Below are 19,416 nucleotides of genomic sequence, written 5' to 3'. Positions count from 1 at the left end.
CTCCGATTGGTTCTGCCGGGTCAGTTCGAACGGCGTACGGAGGCCGCGGCGGCACATCTGTGGCCGCGTTTTTTTTTTTTTTAATTCTCTCTTTGGCTCTCTCCTTCCGTGCGAGTCTCGGGAGAAGCAGCAGCGAGAGGCCGCCGCCGCCGCCGCCGCCTGGGGCCCGGTAAGTGGGCTTCACTCAGAGCCCGACCCACTCGGCCTGGGCCTGCGCCGACCCCCGCCGGGCTCCAGGCCTGCGTCGCGCATGGCCCAGGCGTCGGGGCCGCGTCCGACCGGCGAAGGCCAGGGCCCCGGTTAGGCGGCATCTACGAGGCAGCGAGGATGGGTCCGCGGTGGGGAGACGGGAAACCCGGCCAGCCTTAGGGGGTGGGGCCGCGGAACCGGGACGGATTGGGGTGCCGCGAGAATCCAGCCAGTGGGGCGACCTGGATCGGGCTGGAGGGGATCTGATCGGGGGACGTTGCGAGGATCGGGTGTGTGTGGGGGGCTGTTTCGGCGGGGCTTTTCCGGGTCTGATTGGGGGAGGCCGCGTTGAAAAGTTGTGGGGGGGGGGCCCTTGTTGGGCCCTAATAGGAAGGGGCAGGAGATTTTGGTCTAGAAAGATTTGCTAGGTCTGATTGCGTGGCATCTCTGGGATCCTTTGAGGGTTAGATGCTTCAGGGGTGTTCGGCCAAGCTTATTCAGGGATCGCACGAAGGGGGTTTCAGAATCGAAGTGGTGAAGGGTTTGGCCGAATTTGATTGGGGGAGGCAGCAGAGATCTGTCTGTAGGAGTCACTGCTGGCTGGGGGGGAGGGAGAAGGCAAGAGGCTTGGCCAGACTTGATTGGGAAGGCTACAGGGACCTGTGTCGGGTGGGGGGCTTCGTCATGGGGTTGGTGAACTTGGCTGGGTCTCATCGGGATAAGTAACAAGGATCTTCAGGAGACTGCTCCGGGCCCAATTAAGGGGTTTATCTGGATAGGGTCAGGGGCTAGGCCAGAAAGTGGGGTGTCTGGCGTTCAGCTGAGTTTGGAGGGCCGGATTAGGGAAAGCGGCAGGGACCAGGTCAATTGGAGCATCTTGGGAAGGAGCAACTGGGGAGGCTCAAGGACCAGATCAGGGCTGCAGGCGGCAGGGATGTGGAGCTTGAAGGCTGGATTTCTGGAGGAGTGGAGTCTTCAGGGACCGTGCCTACACCGGGGAGACCACAGGGGCCGGGGCGCTATCGCAGTCTGGGGCGTTGGGCCCTGAACTTGGAGGCTGCTAAATCCTTACCCAGCAGCAGTGAGGGAGGCAGAAATCTTGGGGCCCACAGCCGGGGGCAGCGGCATGGACCGCCATGGGATAAGGGCTCCACGCTGGGCACTGTGAAGATCCGTCCGGCTCCGCCACCTCCAGTGATCCGCTTCCACACAGCCCTGCCCGGGCTCCCAAACCCACGACTACGCGGCCAAGGATGGCGCAGCTGGTGGGGACCCCGTACTTGGGCAGGTGTGGATCGATGGCCTCTGCCTGTTCGCCGAGGTCGCCTTTGTCTTGCGCCGCTGTGCGGGCTCATCTAGGGTCTCAGAGTAAGCCCAGGGAACCCTGCGCTGACCCCGGCTCCTACCCCCGCAGCCCGCCTTGAGCCATGGACTGGCAGCCGGACGAGCAGGGCCTGCAGCAGGTCTTGCAGTTGCTCAAAGACTCGCAGTCACCCAACACCGCCACACAGCGCATTGTCCAGGATGTATCCATCCTTCCTTCCTTCTGGGCCTGGGGAACTGGGGGCACACCTGCAGTCCCTGAAGGCGGGAAGGGGAGGGGCTGCCTCTCTGATCTCCAGACTGCTGTGGTGAGGAGCTGGCCTGAACAGAGAATTAGGGAGTTGACTTCCCTGGGACCCATTCCCAGAGCTGGAAGAATTATTATGAAAGATAATGAAAATACCTAATATTCAGCAACACTTGGTTAACTTAATTAAAGTAGGTACCGTTATCCTCTGCATTGCACAAAAGAGGAAATTGAGGCTTGGAGAGGCAAAATGACTTGTCCGAGGTGGCTGTGAGTGACCAGTGGGGCTAGGATGGGAAGTCCAGCCTTGTCAGATGCCAGAGTCCATTTGTTTAACTGTCATGCAGAGTCCAGGGAAGTGGGAAGGGTGCCTTCAGTGGGAACTCAGGTTTAGGCCTTATGGTTTACATTTAATTTTAGTTATTAGCATTTAAAATATTAGAAAGTTTCACTTGAGAATTTAGGTTCACATCTCTTTAAAATGCAGGGAACATTCGGAAGGTAGTGAGTGTTGAGTAGCAGTGGCCACCTTCAGATGGAGCAGGGTCCCTAACTTTCCTGCTCTGGTTGGGTCTTCAGGAGGGAGGGATTGGGAAGTTCAGGCATCCCCTCCTTGTATGAATTTGACTTGCCTGAGATGCTCTGTATTGCCTTGGGCATGGAGGTCAACAAGTGGGGTCCCAGTAATGGGCTGCTTAATCTCAATGGTTGGGGGCACTGTCAGCTGCCTCACTGCACCAGGGCGATGGTGAGGGGCCCCTGCCTGGATAAAGCCCATGTCTCCCAAGTCCCTTAACAGCCTGGCAGAAACTCAAACAACTGAACCAGTTTCCTGACTTCAACAACTATCTGATCTTCGTCTTGACCAGACTCAAGTCGGAAGGTACACCCTCTGTGCCCCTCCATGTGGCCTGGACCCTGCTTTTTTCCCTGTGGTCCCCTGAGCCCCAGCCCTCTTCCCCCAGATGAGCCAACTCGCTCTCTCAGTGGCCTCATCCTCAAGAACAATGTGAAGGCCCATTACCAGAGCTTCCCACCACCTGTGGCTGACTTCATCAAACAGGAGTGTCTCAATAACATCGGTGATGCCTCCTCACTCATCCGAGCTACCATTGGTGAGAGTGGCAGCTGGCCTGGGGGTAGTGGGGTGGGACACACTGAGCTCTCACTCCATGCCTAGAAGCTTCTAAACATGTTATATATTGATTCACTGATTACTCCCATCCCCCAGTATAGTACTACTATTACTGTTGTCATTTCACAGGCAAGGAAACTGAGGTACAGTGACATTAAAGGACTTGCCTGATGAGTGGCAGAGCTCAGAAGCAACCCAGGCAGTGTAGGTCCAGAGTCCACACCTGAAATAGCCATTCTTCCTTCTGAGTCACTCATTCAGTGTACAGCTCAGTGCTGAGGGTATAGCAGTTTAACTATGCAGGCTCCCTGCCCTCATGGATCGTGCAGTCCCGAGTCCAGAGTTAACTATGAACTAGTTCTCACAAATAACTATTTAGATTAAAAGTGAGTTAGGTTCACTTTAGAGCATATCTCACTTAGGGAGGCTGCCTGAGGAAGATATAGGAAGGATGAAAGGAGTTAGCTAAAATAATTTTACTTCAGGAGTTTGTCCTATTTATAAATGCTAGCACATTACTTATTATGAGTTTTTTCTTGAATGATGTATCCTTTTTAAACTTTAGTCAACTTTAAAAAATTTCTTTTAACAGGAAATTATAAATTAATTTGTAAGGCAAATTGTAAATACAATAAGAGTGAATTAAATTTTTAAAATGAAAAACCAGATTTGGTTGCCCTAAAAGGAAGGAAACCTAAAAAAAAAAAAAGATGGATTATACATAGATGAAGGAGCCTTGGTGGCACAGATGGTTAAACGTTCTGCTAGATGAAAGATTGGTGTTCTGTACCCACCCAGTGGCTCCATGGGAGAAAGACCTGGTGATCTGCTTTCATAAAGATTACAGCCAAGAAAACCCTGTGGGGCAGTTCTGTGTCACATGGGGTCACTGTGAGTTGAAGTTGACTTGATAGCACCCAACAATAGCACAGAAAGAGGGTATTAAATTTGAGGTGGACACTGGGGCCTGACAAAAGCACTGACCTTGGGGACTGCTGCCTCTGTTCAAAGTGATCTGTTATAGACACTGCGCTCGTTCTGCCATGCTGTGTACTAATGATTTGGATCAAGTCGTTGAAGCCACTCACAGTCCTTGGAGGCAGGGGCTCATTATCGCCATTGAGGGCTGAGAGCGCAGAGGTTAGGTCATGTGTCCAAAGGCACACAGACAGGATCGGGGCTGGGACTGCACCTTGGGCTGCTGTCCACGTCCTCACAGTCTACCTGCCGCAGGGAACACCTTTTCTTGATGTGTGAATCAGTGTTGATAGTGGCACCTTCCACCATTGGAAAACACTGCCCTCTCTTGACTTTAAATAAAAATAATTTAAGCCATATTTAGATCTTGCCAGACTGCTCCACTGCCCTCAGGCTTCCAAATGCCTACTGCATATTTTGCTTGGATTTCTAATAGGCTGTACAAGCCTTCCCCATGGCCACAAGGCCCTGCCCAGTCTATCCCTGTCACCTCCCTGTCCTGTCTCCTCTCACTTTCCCCTTTGCCCTCTCCACACATTCCCACTGGTCTTGCTGATCTGAGCACACCAGGCCAGCTCTTGCCCCAGGGCCTTTGCACATGCTGTTCATTCTGCTTGAGATGCTTTTTCCAGGAACCTGGATGGCTTCTACCTCACCCCCGCTTGGTCTTTGCTCAGGTTTCAAGATGTCTCCTCAGTGAGGCCTGCTCTGGTCACCCAGTTTAAAGGCACTTTCAGGCCACCTTTTCTCCTTAACCCTCATTATCTAGCCTCCTAGATCTTGTTATTATCTTTTTGCCACGTGGTCTTCCTCAGTAGACAGTCAGCTCCCAAGGGTGGTGGTGGGGATTTTGTGTTTTGTTCTGTGCTATATCCCAGGTCTAGAAAGGAGCTGGCCCACAGTAAGGCTCTGAGGATGTTTGCTGGGTCAATGAGTACTACTCGTATCTACCTCAGGAGGGGTGCTCAAGGCCTACGTGGGGTAGTGTACAGGGGAAGCGTGTGTGTTGTGGAGAGAGATGAGTGAGTGACGGGGAGGGCTGGGGACCAGCAAGCTCATGCCCAGCCTGAGGTAGCATCCTTTCCTGGCTGCCCCAGGCATTCTTATCACCACCATCGCTTCCAAGGGTGAGCTTCAGATGTGGCCCGAGCTGCTGCCCCAGCTGTGCAACCTGCTCAACTCAGAGGATTACAACACCTGTGAGGTAGGTGACAAACTGCAGCCTGCCCAAACAGTTGCAAGGCAGGGGACCATGACCCGTGCCCGTCTCCCCTCCCCTCTCTACACAGGGAGCCTTTGGAGCCCTCCAGAAGATCTGCGAAGACTCATCTGAGCTTCTGGACAGCGACGCCCTCAACAGGCCCCTCAACATCATGATCCCCAAGTTCCTGCAGTTCTTCAAGCACTGCAGCCCCAAGATCCGGTGGGTGGAGCTCCCCGGGGTATCAGGGCCTGGAGCCTGTGGGTGAGTTCAGAGGTGACCATGTGCCCACTTTTGCCAGGTCCCATGCCATCGCCTGTGTGAACCAGTTCATCATGGACCGGGCCCAGGCTCTGATGGACAACATTGACACCTTCATCGAGGTGGGCAGCTGGGCTGCGTGTGGGCAGAACAAGGGTCCCAGGCCCCACCACAGCTGACCTCGCTCTTCCCCACCAGCACCTGTTTGCCTTGGCCGTGGATGATGACCCCGAGGTGCGGAAGAATGTGTGCCGTGCTCTGGTGATGCTGTTGGAAGTGCGGATCGACAGGCTCATCCCTCACATGCACAGCATAATCCAGGTGTGCATGGCCAAGACCAGCCTGGCCGGGCAGGTTGTAGGGTCAGGGAGGCTCCCACCTTGCCAGGCCGGGCCTCAGCCTCTCCCCCCTACCCCAGTACATGCTGCAGAGGACCCAGGATCACGACGAGAATGTGGCCCTCGAGGCTTGCGAGTTTTGGCTGACGCTGGCCGAGCAGCCCATCTGCAAGGAAGTCCTGGCCTCCCATCTAGTCCAGTGAGTGCCATTCCTGCCCTCTGTTGCCACCTCGGCCTTGTTCTCTGTTTTAATTTACTTTCTATCCCTGTGGAAACTCTGGTGGCATAGTGGTTAAGAGCTACGGCTGCTAACCGAAAGGTCAGCAGTTCGAATCTACCAGGTGCTCCTTGGAAACCGTGTGGGGCAGTTCTACTCTGCCCCATAGGGTTGCTATGAGTCGGAATCGACTCAACAGCAACGGATTTGGTTTTCCATCTCTCTGTATAGTTATTTTGCAAGTGATGAGGTTTTAGCTTTAACAATTAAAAAGTTGGTAATTTATAGACTAAGGAGCCCTGATGGCACAGTAGTTAAAGCACTCAGCTGCTAACTGAAAAGTTGGTGGTTCAAACCTACCTGATGCTCTGCAGAAGAAAGATGTGGCAGTCTGCTTCTGTGAAGAGTACAGCCTTAGAAATCCTATGGGTCAGTGCTACTCTGTCTTACAGGATCACTGTGAGTCAGAATTGACGGCAATGGGTTTGTTCTGGTTCTTTAATTTATAGGCTGAAGTAATTGAAAAATCAGTAGAGGCTTCAGGCATAGCTGAATCGAGGTGCTCAAAGGATGTTAAAGATATCTGTTTATTCTTAGATCCGTTTCCTTTACATTGACCCTCTTGCATCTTTCCAGTTTAGGAATCTCAATGTAGAGAAATTCTTGACCAATATCTCCAGCAAAAGTCCTAGGGCTGACTCCTCTTGACCAGCTTGGATGCCATACCTATCCCTAAATCAATAATAACAGGCAGGAGGTGTACTTGGGGCTAGGTGGGCGACTCCCAGGAAGTGATGAGAAACCTGTGCAGAGCATTACATGAAGGCTCGAATCAACGTTTCTGACCCCAAGGTACATGGGTTCCACTGAGAGGGGCCAGCTGCTCTGCCTGTTAACTCCCCCATCCCAGGGAAGTGCCAGTGCCTGCGTGGCATGTCATTGCTTTACAGAGTGTTCAGGACTGGGTAGTGCTCCGAACTTGTCGGTGTATTCAGAGATTGGGAATTCACTGATGAGCCACATCTGGGTTAAGAGTGGAGCCAGGAGTGGTGTCAGCTCTGTCAGATAACAGTGGCTGAGAATGGGTCAGGATAGTTCCCCAAAGGAAAAAGAATGTCTGCAGAGCAAGCAGAATCGACATGCTCAAGACAGTCCGCCCCTTGGCTCCTTGATGTGCCCATTGTCACATCTGACCCTTTCTCTGGGGTCCCTGCCTCCTGGTTCACAGCTTCCCTCCCAATAGGTTGATCCCTATCCTTGTAAATGGGATGAAGTACTCAGAAATTGACATCATTCTGCTGAAGGTCAGTCAGGGCTAATTGCTGGGCATGGGTGGGCAAGGGCTAGGACACTGGGGCGTGGGCCCTGGTGGTACTTAGTGATATCGCCCGACCCCACAGGGGGATGTGGAGGAGGATGAGGCAGTCCCTGACAGCGAGCAGGACATCAAGCCACGCTTCCACAAGTCACGCACAGTGACGCTGCCCCATGAGGCTGAGCGACCAGATGGATCTGAGGACGCCGAGGATGACGATGATGACGATGCTTTGTCTGACTGGAATCTGAGTGCGTGGCTGGCCTGGGGAGGGAGGTCGGTCCTAGGCTCCTTCCTGGGAGGCGATTGAGAACTTACTCAGGCTAGATCGGGAAAATTCTAATCATGACCGAGGCCTGGGGGCACAGTCGAGGAGGGTCAGTTGCCCTGAGGCTCCCCCTCCAATTTCTCCCTGCCCCAGGGAAGTGCTCAGCGGCTGCGCTAGACGTCCTCGCCAATGTTTTCCGGGAGGAACTGCTGCCCCACCTACTCCCCCTGCTCAAGGGCCTTCTCTTCCATCCCGAGTGGGTGGTCAAGGAGTCGGGCATCCTGGTGCTGGGCGCCATCGCTGAGGGTGAGTGCCTGCCTGCCTGTACCCAGGGAGGTGCCCACCTGGCCCGTCTACCTGACTTAAACTCCTATGCAGGCGTGGGATTGTCTGAGGGATGCAGCCGTGTGCCTTTTGGGGTGCCATCCCTGAGTTCCATCCAAAGAGCTACTCAGCCCCTGCCAAACAGCTCTTGTATCTAAACCTTTCCCTTAGGCTCTGGGCCTTGAAAGGAACCCAGAAACCCCAAATGCCAGCTCTGTTAACTTGCAGACAGGCAATCTTCTTATGTTGAAAGTACAGTTACAGCCACAGTTGAAACAACAGGCCCCTCTGCAGTGCCTGCTCTGGGGTAGCCGGGGCTTGTTCCCGGTGCTCACACAGGTGCCTTCACTCAGTCCTCACCACACCTGACATCAGTGGGGTAACTGAGGTGCAGAGAGATTTATGTCACTTTCCCACAATCACCCAGCTTGGCTATGGTGGAGCTGGGCCTGCTGTCACACGTGGGGCCAGGATCAGGGGTACACAGTGGTGGTGTTCCCTCAAACTTGACATAGTGAAGGTTTCCAGGCCCATTTTGACCCACTGGGGAAATAAAAGTTGAATTACTATGAATCTGTAGGCGCTCTGGTGGTGCACTGGTTAAGCGTCCAGCTGCTAACCGAAAGCATGGTAGTTCAAACCCACCAGCCCGCTCCACAGGAGAAAGATGTGGCGGTCTGCCCCCATGAAGATCACAGCCCTGGAAACTCTATGGGGCAGTTCTGCCCTGTCCTATAGGGTCACTACGAGTTTGAATCAACCCGATGCCAGTGGGTTTTGGTTTTCATGAATCGTTACAGGTGTCACATGTGACCACTTAAGCAACCAGAGTTCTCAACCTGGAGAGCCGTTTCCAACTGTCTGAGGAAATGTTTTTTTGTATAATGTGTGATTAAGGCAGCTGATGTTAATAGGATGTATAACGTATTACACAGAGTACGTGCATGTATTGATAGAGTATATTACATGTTTCAGGTGTTAATGACTCATAGTGACCCTAAAGGGCAGAGTAGAACTGTTCCCATTGGGTTTGGGATTTTTTTTTTAGGGGTATATGTTAATGGAAAAAAATCTGGAAGAATTAACCCCAAACTGGTACAAAATAGATCTTATGACTTGGCTTATGGGGAATACATGCTTATCCGTGCTCTCTTTTATGTTGAGAGAAAAACATGTACATAGTTTTAAAAAAAAAAAACCACGCACACGTATCTGCAGGAAAGTTTTAATTTAAAAGTACTTGCCGTCCATCTGGGCCCTGTTGCCCCACAAAACTGCTCGCTGTACACAGCCTGACAGTGTTTGAATGAATGAGTGACCAGATAGGTAACACCATTCTCATGATGAGATGTATCTGGCAGAGTGAAAAAGTCTCAGTCTGATGCAATTTCCACTCCTGACCTTGCCTTTCACTGGCTATGTGACTGGGTGAGTTATTTAACTTCTGAGCCTCAGTTTCCCCATCTGTCAAATGGGGCTGGTCCTCTCCATGGAAGGGTGGGTGTAGTGGAGCTCAGGCCAGGGCCTTAGCTGGGCTCAGGCTTGCAGCTGTTCCCTGGCCCAACTGCCTCCTCCTGTCTGCCGGCCCTTGCAGGTTGCATGCAGGGCATGGTGCCCTACCTGCCTGAGCTGATCCCACACCTGATCCAGTGCTTGTCAGACAAGAAGGCCCTGGTCCGCTCCATCGCCTGCTGGACGCTAAGCCGCTATGCCCACTGGGTGGTCAGCCAGCCGCCTGACATGCACCTCAAGCCCCTGATGACTGAGCTACTCAAACGCATCTTGGATGGCAACAAGAGGGTACAAGAGGCAGCCTGCAGGTGACCCTCGATCCCTGGCCCCATAGCCCTGTCCCTTCCCAACTGGCTGCCCTTTGGAAAGTGATGACACCTGTGATCCTTGATATCATGCTGATTCTCTTGTATTCGTACTGACTGATTCCAAGTGTAGCCTCCCCTGACTTTGCACTTGGCCCAGCTTGGCCTACTGCTGGTTGCTGAGGCCCTGTCCTGCCATCCCTCCACCAGTGCCTTCGCCACCCTGGAGGAAGAGGCCTGCACGGAGCTGGTGCCCTACCTCAGCTATATCCTGGACACCCTCGTCTTCGCCTTTGGCAAGTACCAGCACAAGAACCTGCTTATCCTCTACGATGCCATCGGCACCCTGGCTGACTCTGTGGGCCATCACCTCAACCAGCCGGTGAGACCCCATAGCGGCTCCTTCTTCCTGATTCCCGGGCCCCTCGGCAACCAGTGACCTGGCGGCGACTCCGTGTCACACGCCAGGGACGTGGCCATGACCTCGCCAAGCAGACAGACAGACCCGGCCCCCGCCCTCGCCCTGCTCACAGTCTAGTGGGGGAGACAGACAGTTACGAGACAGTGTGGTAAGTGCTGTGTCGGGGGAAGCTCAGGGCCTGTGGGAACCAGGAGGCGCTGACCCAGGCTCTGAGAGGGGTGGGGTGGGGAGGGGGTGCGGGTGGCACTGGTGAGAAGGCACCAAGAAAGGCCTGGAGGTCTGGCTGGCTGGTGAGGCCTTACAGGGCCCCATGAACCATGCTGAGGAGTCCAGACTTCATTTCCTGGGTAATGGGTACCTCTGAGTCATGAAGCCCTGCTGGCTCTCAGCTTACTACCCGACCCAGGGGTCCCCAAATTCTTGCTTCTTCTCCAGGAATACATCCAGAAGCTGATGCCCCCACTGATCCAGAAGTGGAACGAGCTCAAGGATGAAGACAAGGATCTGTTCCCGCTGCTGGAGGTAGCTGGGGTCCAGGCCCACTTGCACAGCCCTGGCCCAGCCTGGCCCTCCTGGCCCTCACCTCTCCTACCTTCCTCCCCACCAGTGCCTGTCATCTGTGGCCACTGCTCTCCAGAGTGGCTTCCTGCCCTACTGTGAGCCTGTCTACCAGCGCTGTGTCACCCTAGTGCAGAAGACACTGGCCCAGGCCATGGTGAGCACCACCCCAACCCCCGCCCCTGCGACCATTTTCTCTGCTGCTCTCTTGGCCCCAGACCCCTGCCCTCAACCTTCTCCCCGACTCCCATCTTGGCCCAGATGTACAACCAGCACCCTGAGCAGTATGAGGCCCCTGACAAGGACTTCATGATCGTGGCACTGGATCTGCTCAGCGGACTGGCCGAGGGCTTGGGTGGCCATGTGGAGCAGCTGGTAGCCCGCAGCAACGTCATGACACTGCTGTTCCAGTGCATGCAGGTCAGTGGACGTGCCTTGCAGGCCTGCACCCCACTTTCCAGCAGTCCCCAGGGCGTTTAGCTGGACAGTAATGACCCTCAGTAGCCTGTGTTGGCCATCCTGAGGGAGATCAGGGTGCTGATTGTGCCCAACGGACCCCAGGGAAGAGGTACCCTTAAGAAAACCTTCTGATTATTTTTCAAAAATGATTTAAAACATGAATAAAATCTCCCCGATAGTGTCGGGCTGAGCAGCGATGACAGCTCCCCTAGAGCAGTACTCTGAGCAGAGCACTCTCCGTTTACGTTCCCACTGAGTCCTGGAGGGGGACCGGCATCCCCAGTTTACTAGATAGGTTAAAGAGATAACCCTGAGCCTGGCAGGGTCAGGTAGGCACTGTGGACTGTGCGTTCTTAAGGCCCTAGACTGAGAGATGAGTTGAGACCCTGGCTGGTGAATGGCGGTGGGAGGTGGAGATGGGGGTGGAGGGGTCCGCCATGCTGACCCTGCTCTAACCCTCAGGACTCTATGCCTGAGGTCCGGCAGAGCTCCTTTGCCCTCCTGGGTGACCTCACCAAAGCCTGCTTCATCCACGTCAAGCCCTGCATCGGTATGACCCCTGTCTTGTCCTTGACCCATGACCCCAACCCCTGCCTCAAGTGATGGAGAAATGACCTGGGAGGACCATGACCGAACTGGGATGTATTCGTACTGTCTGATGGGGCCTGCCTGGCCAAGGTTCGGGAGCTCACCCCAGCTGACCTGCCGTTCAGCACCCTCCCTTTCCCCCACCAGCTGAGTTCATGCCTATCCTGGGCACCAACCTGAACCCTGAGTTCATCTCGGTCTGCAACAATGCCACCTGGGCCATTGGTGAGATCTGCATGCAGATGGGTGAGTGAACCTCCCCGTCGGCTTGTTCCCAGCCTGGGGGCGGGAGTCTGACTCTGACTGACAGGTCTCCTCAAGACCAGGCCGGTGCTCTTTGATTAAGGCTCCAGGTAGCAGGGGCAAGAGGACACCTTTGACCGTTTTCCTCAGGGGTGAGGCCAAAACACAGGAATGGAGAACTGTTCTGATTTAACTGCCACCCCCGGGGCGATGATACAGTTGGTAGAAAGGCCCATTGGGATTGGTTGGGAGATCTTGATTACTTTTTTCCATGGGAGATCTGGGGGTGTGGTTTCACCATGGTGTCCAGTGGTGATTGCAGGGAAGCTTCTTGTGTTTGGAGGGCCTGGGTTTGTCTCTGGCTGGCCATGGGTCTTGGCTGGGGCCAGCTGGTGGGCCAGTCTCTGGTTGGAACCAGGGTTAATTGAATGAGGTGGGACCAAGGTGGGTGGGGCAATACCTGATTGGCCTACAGTGGGTAGAGGGGCTGGGTGGGGCTCTGATTGGCCGTCTCCCAGGGGCAGAGATGCAGCCCTATGTGCAGATGGTCCTCAACAACCTGGTGGAGATCATTAACCGGCCCAACACACCCAAGACGCTGCTGGAAAATACAGGTGGGTGCTAGGTCTGGGCTGCTGGGGCCACCCCAGAGTGCCCACCCTCTTGTCTATGTTGCAGAGGTGGGGTTCTGGGCTGGGAAGGAGCGTCGAGAAAAGAGACCTTGGGAAAGAACCAGGGAGGGTATCTGTGTGAACCTGAAGGGGGAGGAGCCTAAGAAGGGATATTGCCCTAGGGGGAGAACCTGGCTGGGCCATGCTGGGGCCCAGGTTGGCTGGCAGATGCCATTCCCTTGGGGTCCGTGGGACGGGGCTTGGTGCCTCGTGCCAGAGGTCCTGCCACGTACCGTCCCGGGGCCGCTCGGGGTTTCAGGTCGCCTGACGAGTTCCTCTGCCATTCCAGCCATCACCATTGGCCGCCTGGGCTACGTGTGCCCCCAGGAGGTGGCACCCATGCTGCAGCAATTCATCCGGCCTTGGTGCGTGTCCACCTTTGTGGGTGCCTGCTCTATGGAGGGCTGGGCACTGGTGGGTGGGACAGGCCCAGCCAGTCCCCTCCCTTGCACTTGCCCCAGCCTGCCTGCTCACTGACTCCCTGTCCCCTTCCCTATAGATGCTCCTCCAGCCCCGCCTACTGACACACCACTGCTCACCTTCCCCATAGGTGCACATCCCTCAGGAACATCAGGGACAACGAGGAGAAGGACTCTGCCTTCCGAGGCATCTGCATGATGATAGGCGTCAACCCTGGGGGTGTTGTGCAGGTTGGGGCAGCTGGGCATGGAGGGAAGGCACTGGGGCTGGTTTTGGGGGGCCCCTCACACAGGACCCTTTACTTTTCAGGATTTTATTTTCTTCTGTGATGCTGTAGCCTCCTGGGTGAGCCCAAAGGATGACCTTCGGGACATGTTTTATAAGGTGAGGCCCAGAAGGGGGCAGGAGGAAACTCTAAGAAGAGAGGCCGGGCCGCCCGCTCTAGGGTCCGCTTTGGCACCCCTCATCCCATGGTGCCCCTCACCTGTCCCTCACACAGATTCTCCACGGCTTCAAAGATCAAGTCGGGGAGGAGAACTGGCAACAGTTCTCGGAGCAGTTCCCACCGCTGCTCAAGGAGCGTCTGGCTGCCTTCTACGGCGTCTAGACAGGCATCGGGACTGTCAGGTGAGGCCACTGGCAGGGGGCAGTGCTATATTGAGGGGACCGAACAGACAGCCCTAACCCCCCTCCTTCCCTGCAGGTTTCTGTCTGCGTTGTCATCAGAGGGATTGCCAGGAGCGCGCTGCGTCCAGAAGTCACCGTGCCCTGGTTGAGGGGGGTTAGGGAGGAGGAAGTGGGACCCAAATCCAGACGCCTACCCCGTCCGTCTACCTGCCGCACCAGGCCTGTCTGGCCGGGGGGCGGGCAGGTGGGTGGGGCCTCCACACTCATCCTACAAACAGGGGGAGGGGGGTGGGAGTTTTTGGTGGGCAAGGGCCCCTTCACTCTAATCGTCTCAGGCAGCCCTCTTGGGCCAGCCATGTGGGAGGGAAGGCTCAGCACACTGACCTTAATCTGGTTTAAGATGATGAAACGGGGAAGCAGGTGGAGAGGGGGTCCTTGTAGAGACTCATACAATCACACGCACATACGTGGTCATACACGTGTGGGCACTACAGCCATCAAGGCTCGGCCAGCCACCCCACCGTTACCCCGACTGCATGGAGACAGTAGAATTAGTGAACCCCGTAAGGCCTTCCGTGTAACCTTCCTCTAGAGTTTAAGAAGCTTCTGCTGTTTTGCCAGAATTAGCAGTGATAGGGGAGGGCTGGGTGGGTTGTGGGGCCTCAGCTGGGACCCCGGGGCGGGGGGAAGAAGACAGCCATCTTGGGGCCACCTAGTCAGCACGTGCACGCTTGGGACCTGCTCAGCAAACTTCCTGCCAGCTTGTGGCAGCCTCAGCCAATATCTTCGTCCTTGTGCTGTCCCAGCCAGCAGAGTGGGGTGGCTGGAAGGGCTGGCCAGAGGTGGCTGTGTCTCCCTCCCCTGTGCTCCAGCAACTTCTGAAAGTAGTGGGCTGGGACCTTTTCCCAAAGAGAGCAAGCCGAGTACAGCCGGATCTACCGGCCCCCTCCATCTCTCTGTAAAGCAGCTCTAAGAGCAGTTTCTCCGCACTTCTGACAGCCCACTTCTCAAGTTCCAGGCCTGAGTTTTAATACAAGGGCCGGAGCAGGAGCATTCAATTGACGGTTATAGAGGATGAAGGTGTCGGCTCTGTCAGCAAGAAGGAAACTGAGGGCCTGGGAGGGAAAGAGTGGTACACCCATTGCCCTCCACTTTGTCCCACTGGAACTTCCTGCTCATCACAGCCAGCCTGCTGCTCCCAGTGGGCCCAGAGACTCCGTTAGTTTGGGGTCAGTGGTTCTAGGGAACTGGGGTTTTGTTGGGTCAAGGTGGGAGGGGATATATTAGAGAGGGAGAGAGTATGGTTCCTTCCAGGCTTGACTTGGCTGGGAAACCGGGCTAACAACCCCTTAACTTTGTTTCTTTTTTCTCCTTTCCTGCTTTCTACTCCTTTGGGGGCCTCTTGTGGTTTGGGGTTTGACTGGATTCCTGTACCCTGGAACCTGCTCCATCCATTCATCTGACACCCTGCACCAACCCCCATCCTAGCCCTGTGTTCTTTAAGACGGTTAGGCCCTGCCTCTATTCCAAGGTCCACTAAGTGCACATTCCATCAACTCAGCTTTTTGTTTTGTTTTTTCCCTATAAAACTCGAGCAGGTCTCTGGAAGCCATTTGTAAAGAAAAAAATGTTTTGATACCATTTAATTTTCTGGTAATTGTAGTTCTGTGGAGCATTGTCCACTGGGTCTTGGAGTGTGCAGATGGATTGGCTGTCTGATGGGATCGGTAACCACCTCTTCGTCCAGGATGGGGGGGGTCCAGCCATCTTCAGGGAAGGGGAGAGCCTGGTTCTGGTTTTCCTTTTAAGAAAACTATTTAATTTTAAGTTTTATTTTTGGTTGGTTTTTGCACAACGAAGTTTCAGCTTCTCAACCTTCTCCCCTGCCCAGGGCTGTGGACCCAGACTGGCCTTGATCCGCAGCCCCTCTTGCCACATTTCCCGTATCCCTCCCTTTCATCCCTTCCCCCTGTGGGCTGCCAGGTCTGTCCATTACCGTGCTGTGCTGGGGATTGGCGCCCGAGGTGGCGTGAGATTCCACTTGTGTAGAACTTTGTTGAGTAAAGATCAGTTTCTTGTGAAACCTTTAATCTCCATCTGGTCTCCTGTGTCCTTGACTTTGGTAGTGGGGAAAAGAGCTGTGGAGGGGGACCTGGGAAGCTTTAGAAATAGAGATGCATAGAACTTGGATCAGGGAAATAGCTGGAGAGCGTTTGAAGTAAGCAGACATTAACCAGGCGCGTTGCTTGGGACCCCAAGCCTCTCAGTTTTCTTCCCTGTAAAATGAGAAGGCAAATGAGATAGCTGGAAGATTAAATGTCATAACATTCTTGAAATGAAAGGGGCAAGGCCTTGCAGTATTGTCTTCAGCTGGGTGCACAACTGACCCACTGGGCAGGTTAGAAATGTTTGTATAAGGCTCAGCTTAGAACAGGTCTGTGGGAGACATCATTGTGACAGTTACTGAGACAAATGGAAATAGCTCCAACTCTGGACACATTTTAAGATCTCTCCTGAAGTACAATGCTGTCAGTGATAGGATAATATTCATACGCTTGCAAGGAAGACAAGTTAATGTGACTATTACTCAAATTTATGTGCCAACCCCTAATGCCAAAGATGAATAAATTGAAGTTTTTTTTTTTTTTTTTTTTTTTTTTACCAATTTCTGCAGTTGGAAATTGATCAAACATGCAATCAAGATGCATTGATAATAACTGGTGATAGGAATGCGAAAGTTGGAAACAAGGATCAGTAGTTGGAAAATATGGCCTTGGTGATAGAAATAATGCTGGAGATTGCATGAGAGAATTTTGCAAGACCCAACAGCTATTTATTGGAACTACCTTTTTTCAACAACATTAATATGACTATACACGTGTCCCTTGCCAGATGGAATAAACAGGAATCAGATTGACTACATCTGTGGAAAAAGATAATGAAGATGCTCAATATCAGTCAGAACAGGGCCAGGGGCTGTTCTGTGAAAGTAAAACAGCTGAAAAGATTTCAAAGGGTGGCTCAAGAAGACAGAGTGTCACAATGAAATGTGCAAAGACCTGAGTAACAAAACCAAGAGGGAAGAACATGCTCAGCATTTCTCGGGCTGAAAGAACTGAAGAAATATTCAAGCCTCAAGTGCAATATTGAAGGATTCTGTGGGCAAAAGGAAACCGTGGTGGCATAGTGGTTAAGTGCTATGTCTGCTAACCAAAGGGTTGGCAGTTCGAATCCGCCAGGCACTACTTGGATACTCTATGGGGCAGTTCTACTCTGTCCTATAGGGTCGCTATGAGTCGGAAGCAACTTGACGGGACTGGGTTTTTGTTTTTGTTTTTTTTTTAACGGGCAAAATTTTGAGTGATGCAGGAAGCATCAAAAGAAGATGGAAGAAATAGAGCCACTGTACCAAAAAGAATTGGCTGACATTCAGCCATTTCAGGAGGTAGCATATGACCAAGAACTGATAGTATTGAAAAAGTCCAAGCTACGCTGATGGCACTGGCAAAAAACAAGGCTGCAGGAATTGATGGAATACCAAATGAGATGTTTCAACAAACATTCTGCATGGGAAGCACTCACTCATCTATGCCAAGTAATTTGGAAGACAGCTACCTGGCCAACTGACTGGCAGATACTCATATTTGTGCCTATTTCAAAGAAAGGTGATCTAACAGAATGCAGAGGTTATCAAAAAATATTAATATCACACACAAGTAAAATGTTGCTGAAGATAATTAAAAAGTCGTTGCAGCAGTGCATTGACAGGGAACTGCCAGAAATTCAAGCCGGATTCAGAAGAGGATGTAGAATGAGGGATGTCGTTGCTGATGTCAGATGGATCTTGGCTGAAAGCAGAGAATACCAGAAAGATGTTTACCTCTGTTTTATTGGCTATGCAAAGGTATTCGACTATGTGGGTCATAACAAATTATGGATAACATTGGGAGGAATGGGAATTCTGGAGCACTTTAATTGTGTTCATAAGGAACCTGTACATAGACAAAGAGGCAGTCATTCCAAAAGAACGAGGGAATGCCACATGGTTTAAACTCAGGAAAGTTGTGCGTTAGGGTTGTATCCTTTCACCATACTTATTCAATCTGTATGCAGAGTAAACTGAGAAGCTGGAGTTTATCAAGAAGGACATGGTGTCAGGATTGGGGAAAACTCATTAACAACCCATGATATGCAGATGACACAGCCTTGATTGCTGAAAGTGAAGAGGACTTGAGGCACTTACTGATTAAACTCAAAGACTACAGCATTCAGTGTGGATTACACTCCAACATACAACAAAAATCCTCACAGCTGGACCAATAAGCAACATTGTGATAAAAACAGAATATTGAAGTTGTTGAGGATTTTATTTTACTTGGATCCACAATCAACACCCATGGAAGCAGCAGTCAAATTAAACAACGTATTGCATTGGGCAAATCTGCTGCAAAAGACCTCTTTTAAGGTGTTAATAAGCAAAGATGTCACCTTGAGGACTAAAGTGCACCAGACCCAAGCCATGGTATTTTCAGTTGCTTCATATACATGCAAAAGCTGGAGAATGAATAAGGAAAACCAAAGAATTGATGCCTTTGAATTATGGTGTTGGTGAAGAATATTGAATATACCATGGACTGCCAGAAGAATGAACAAATCTGTTTTGGAAGGGCAGACAGAATGTCCCTTCGAAGCAAGGATGGTGAGACTTTATCTCACATATTTTGGACATGTTATCACGAGGGACCAGTTGCTGGAGAAGGACATCATGCTTGGTGGAGGACCAAGAGGAAGACCCTCAGTGAGATGGGCTTACACAGTGGCTGCAGTAATGGGCTCAAACATAGGAATGATTATGAAGGTGGTGCAGGACCAGATAGTGTTTTGTTCTGTTGTACATAGGGTTGCTATAAGTTGGAACTGACTAGAGGGCACCTAACAACAGCAACACACAAGCCTCAGAAAAAATCTTACTGCTGTCTCATTATGGCCCAAGGATCACCTGCATAAACATGGGAAAATTAAAAATACTGACACATTCTCATCGAGTTTATTCAACTCGCAGCGACTCAGTAGGGCAGAGTAGAACTGCCCCATGAGGTTTCCAGTGTTGTAATATTTAAGGAACCTGACTGCCACATCTCTCTCTCGCTGAACAGCTGGAGTGTTTGAACTGTTAACCTTTCTGTTAGAAGCTGAGTGCTTAACCACTGTACCATTAGGGCTCTTTCCACTGATGCATATAATTCAACTCCTGAATGCCATACTGGAGGTCCTCATTTTTAAACCAGCATTCATTCGATAAATAATGCATATATTCTAGTGATGATAGTTGACAATAGCAAAACCCAGCGGTGAGTGCTATACTGAAATACATTGGCAAGTGGGAAGTTGGAGAAATGTTGCAGTCTTATGTAGGATCTGGGAAGAGTCTTGTGGCTATGTGGAGAAGAGGGAACAACACGTGCTATTGTGAGATGACTTGTGTTAACACTGTCTAGCCCCAAACAGGCTTTCAGTAAATAAGATGGTATTCTTATCAGTATGATTTTAGGTCATTCAGGGTATTTCACTGAGGCCTGTGTGCCTTGTAATGTTTCTGGCTCTGGAAATGGTGGGAAAGGAGTTTGAATCACTACCCTGCCCCAGACTCCGATCTCGAAAAGAGCCTTCTTGTTTCTAAGCTCAGTGTCACTTGTAAGAGGTCCCTTCGACAGAGCTACGTTTGTTTTTAAAAATGTAGGAACGAAGAATCTGCATTTTCCAGCGTGCCCATAAGGCCGACGCAGCTGCAGGGCAAGACCCCTCCAGCAAGCGGT

General features: G+C 52.2%; 1 protein-coding gene and 2 non-coding genes across 10 annotated transcripts; all 3 read left to right on the top strand.

Annotated features, from left to right (window-relative positions):
- Positions 1 to 61: 61 nt before the first annotated feature.
- On the top strand, positions 62 to 16,387 carry TNPO2 (transportin 2). 8 transcript variants are annotated; one of them, XM_064280748.1, is made up of 25 exons: positions 62 to 169; positions 1,604 to 1,715; positions 2,567 to 2,642; positions 2,725 to 2,874; positions 4,970 to 5,076; positions 5,162 to 5,295; positions 5,375 to 5,456; positions 5,533 to 5,655; positions 5,753 to 5,871; positions 7,133 to 7,193; positions 7,290 to 7,455; positions 7,626 to 7,778; positions 9,391 to 9,616; positions 9,824 to 9,995; positions 10,470 to 10,556; positions 10,642 to 10,749; positions 10,854 to 11,012; positions 11,514 to 11,601; positions 11,787 to 11,885; positions 12,401 to 12,496; positions 12,813 to 12,918; positions 13,104 to 13,203; positions 13,283 to 13,357; positions 13,473 to 13,600; positions 16,275 to 16,387. In XM_064280748.1, the coding sequence occupies exons 2-24, from the start codon at positions 1,617 to 1,619 to the stop codon at positions 13,578 to 13,580; spliced, it is 2,694 nt and encodes an 897-aa protein (XP_064136818.1). In that variant the 5' UTR covers positions 62 to 169; positions 1,604 to 1,616; the 3' UTR covers positions 13,581 to 13,600; positions 16,275 to 16,387. The 8 variants fall into 8 exon arrangements, with proteins under 8 accessions (XP_064136818.1, XP_003413118.1, XP_003413119.1 ...); XM_003413070.4 differs by lacking the exon at positions 16,275 to 16,387 and adding an exon at positions 13,677 to 13,805 and having other exon boundaries at positions 12,843 to 12,918; XM_003413071.4 differs by lacking the exon at positions 16,275 to 16,387 and adding an exon at positions 13,677 to 13,805.
- On the top strand, positions 9,671 to 9,739 carry LOC111751526 (small nucleolar RNA SNORD41). The gene has a single exon (XR_002786640.1). It is a non-coding gene; the product is annotated as a small nucleolar RNA SNORD41 (small nucleolar RNA).
- LOC135230908 (small nucleolar RNA ZL2) lies at positions 11,643 to 11,717 on the top strand. Its single transcript, XR_010321633.1, has one exon. It is a non-coding gene; the product is annotated as a small nucleolar RNA ZL2 (small nucleolar RNA).
- Positions 16,388 to 19,416: the final 3,029 nt, after the last annotated feature.

The sequence above is a fragment of the Loxodonta africana genome, chromosome 3, assembly GCF_030014295.1.
Source record: "Loxodonta africana isolate mLoxAfr1 chromosome 3, mLoxAfr1.hap2, whole genome shotgun sequence".
NCBI lineage: Eukaryota > Metazoa > Chordata > Mammalia > Proboscidea > Elephantidae > Loxodonta > Loxodonta africana.
Note: the sequence above shows the minus strand (reverse complement) of the source record. Positions and strands in the feature narration are given on the sequence as shown.

Excerpts from the sequence above, each read along its gene's own strand:
- TNPO2 (XM_064280748.1), top strand. The coding sequence starts at position 1,617 with ATGGACTGGCAGCCGGACGAGCAGGGCCTGCAGCAGGTCTTGCAGTTG. Across the intron at positions 5,656-5,752 it reads ACATGCACAGCATAATCCAG|TACATGCTGCAGAGGACCCA; the intron begins GTGTGCATGGCC and ends CCCCTACCCCAG. Across the intron at positions 10,557-10,641 it reads ATCTGTTCCCGCTGCTGGAG|TGCCTGTCATCTGTGGCCAC; the intron begins GTAGCTGGGGTC and ends CCTCCCCACCAG.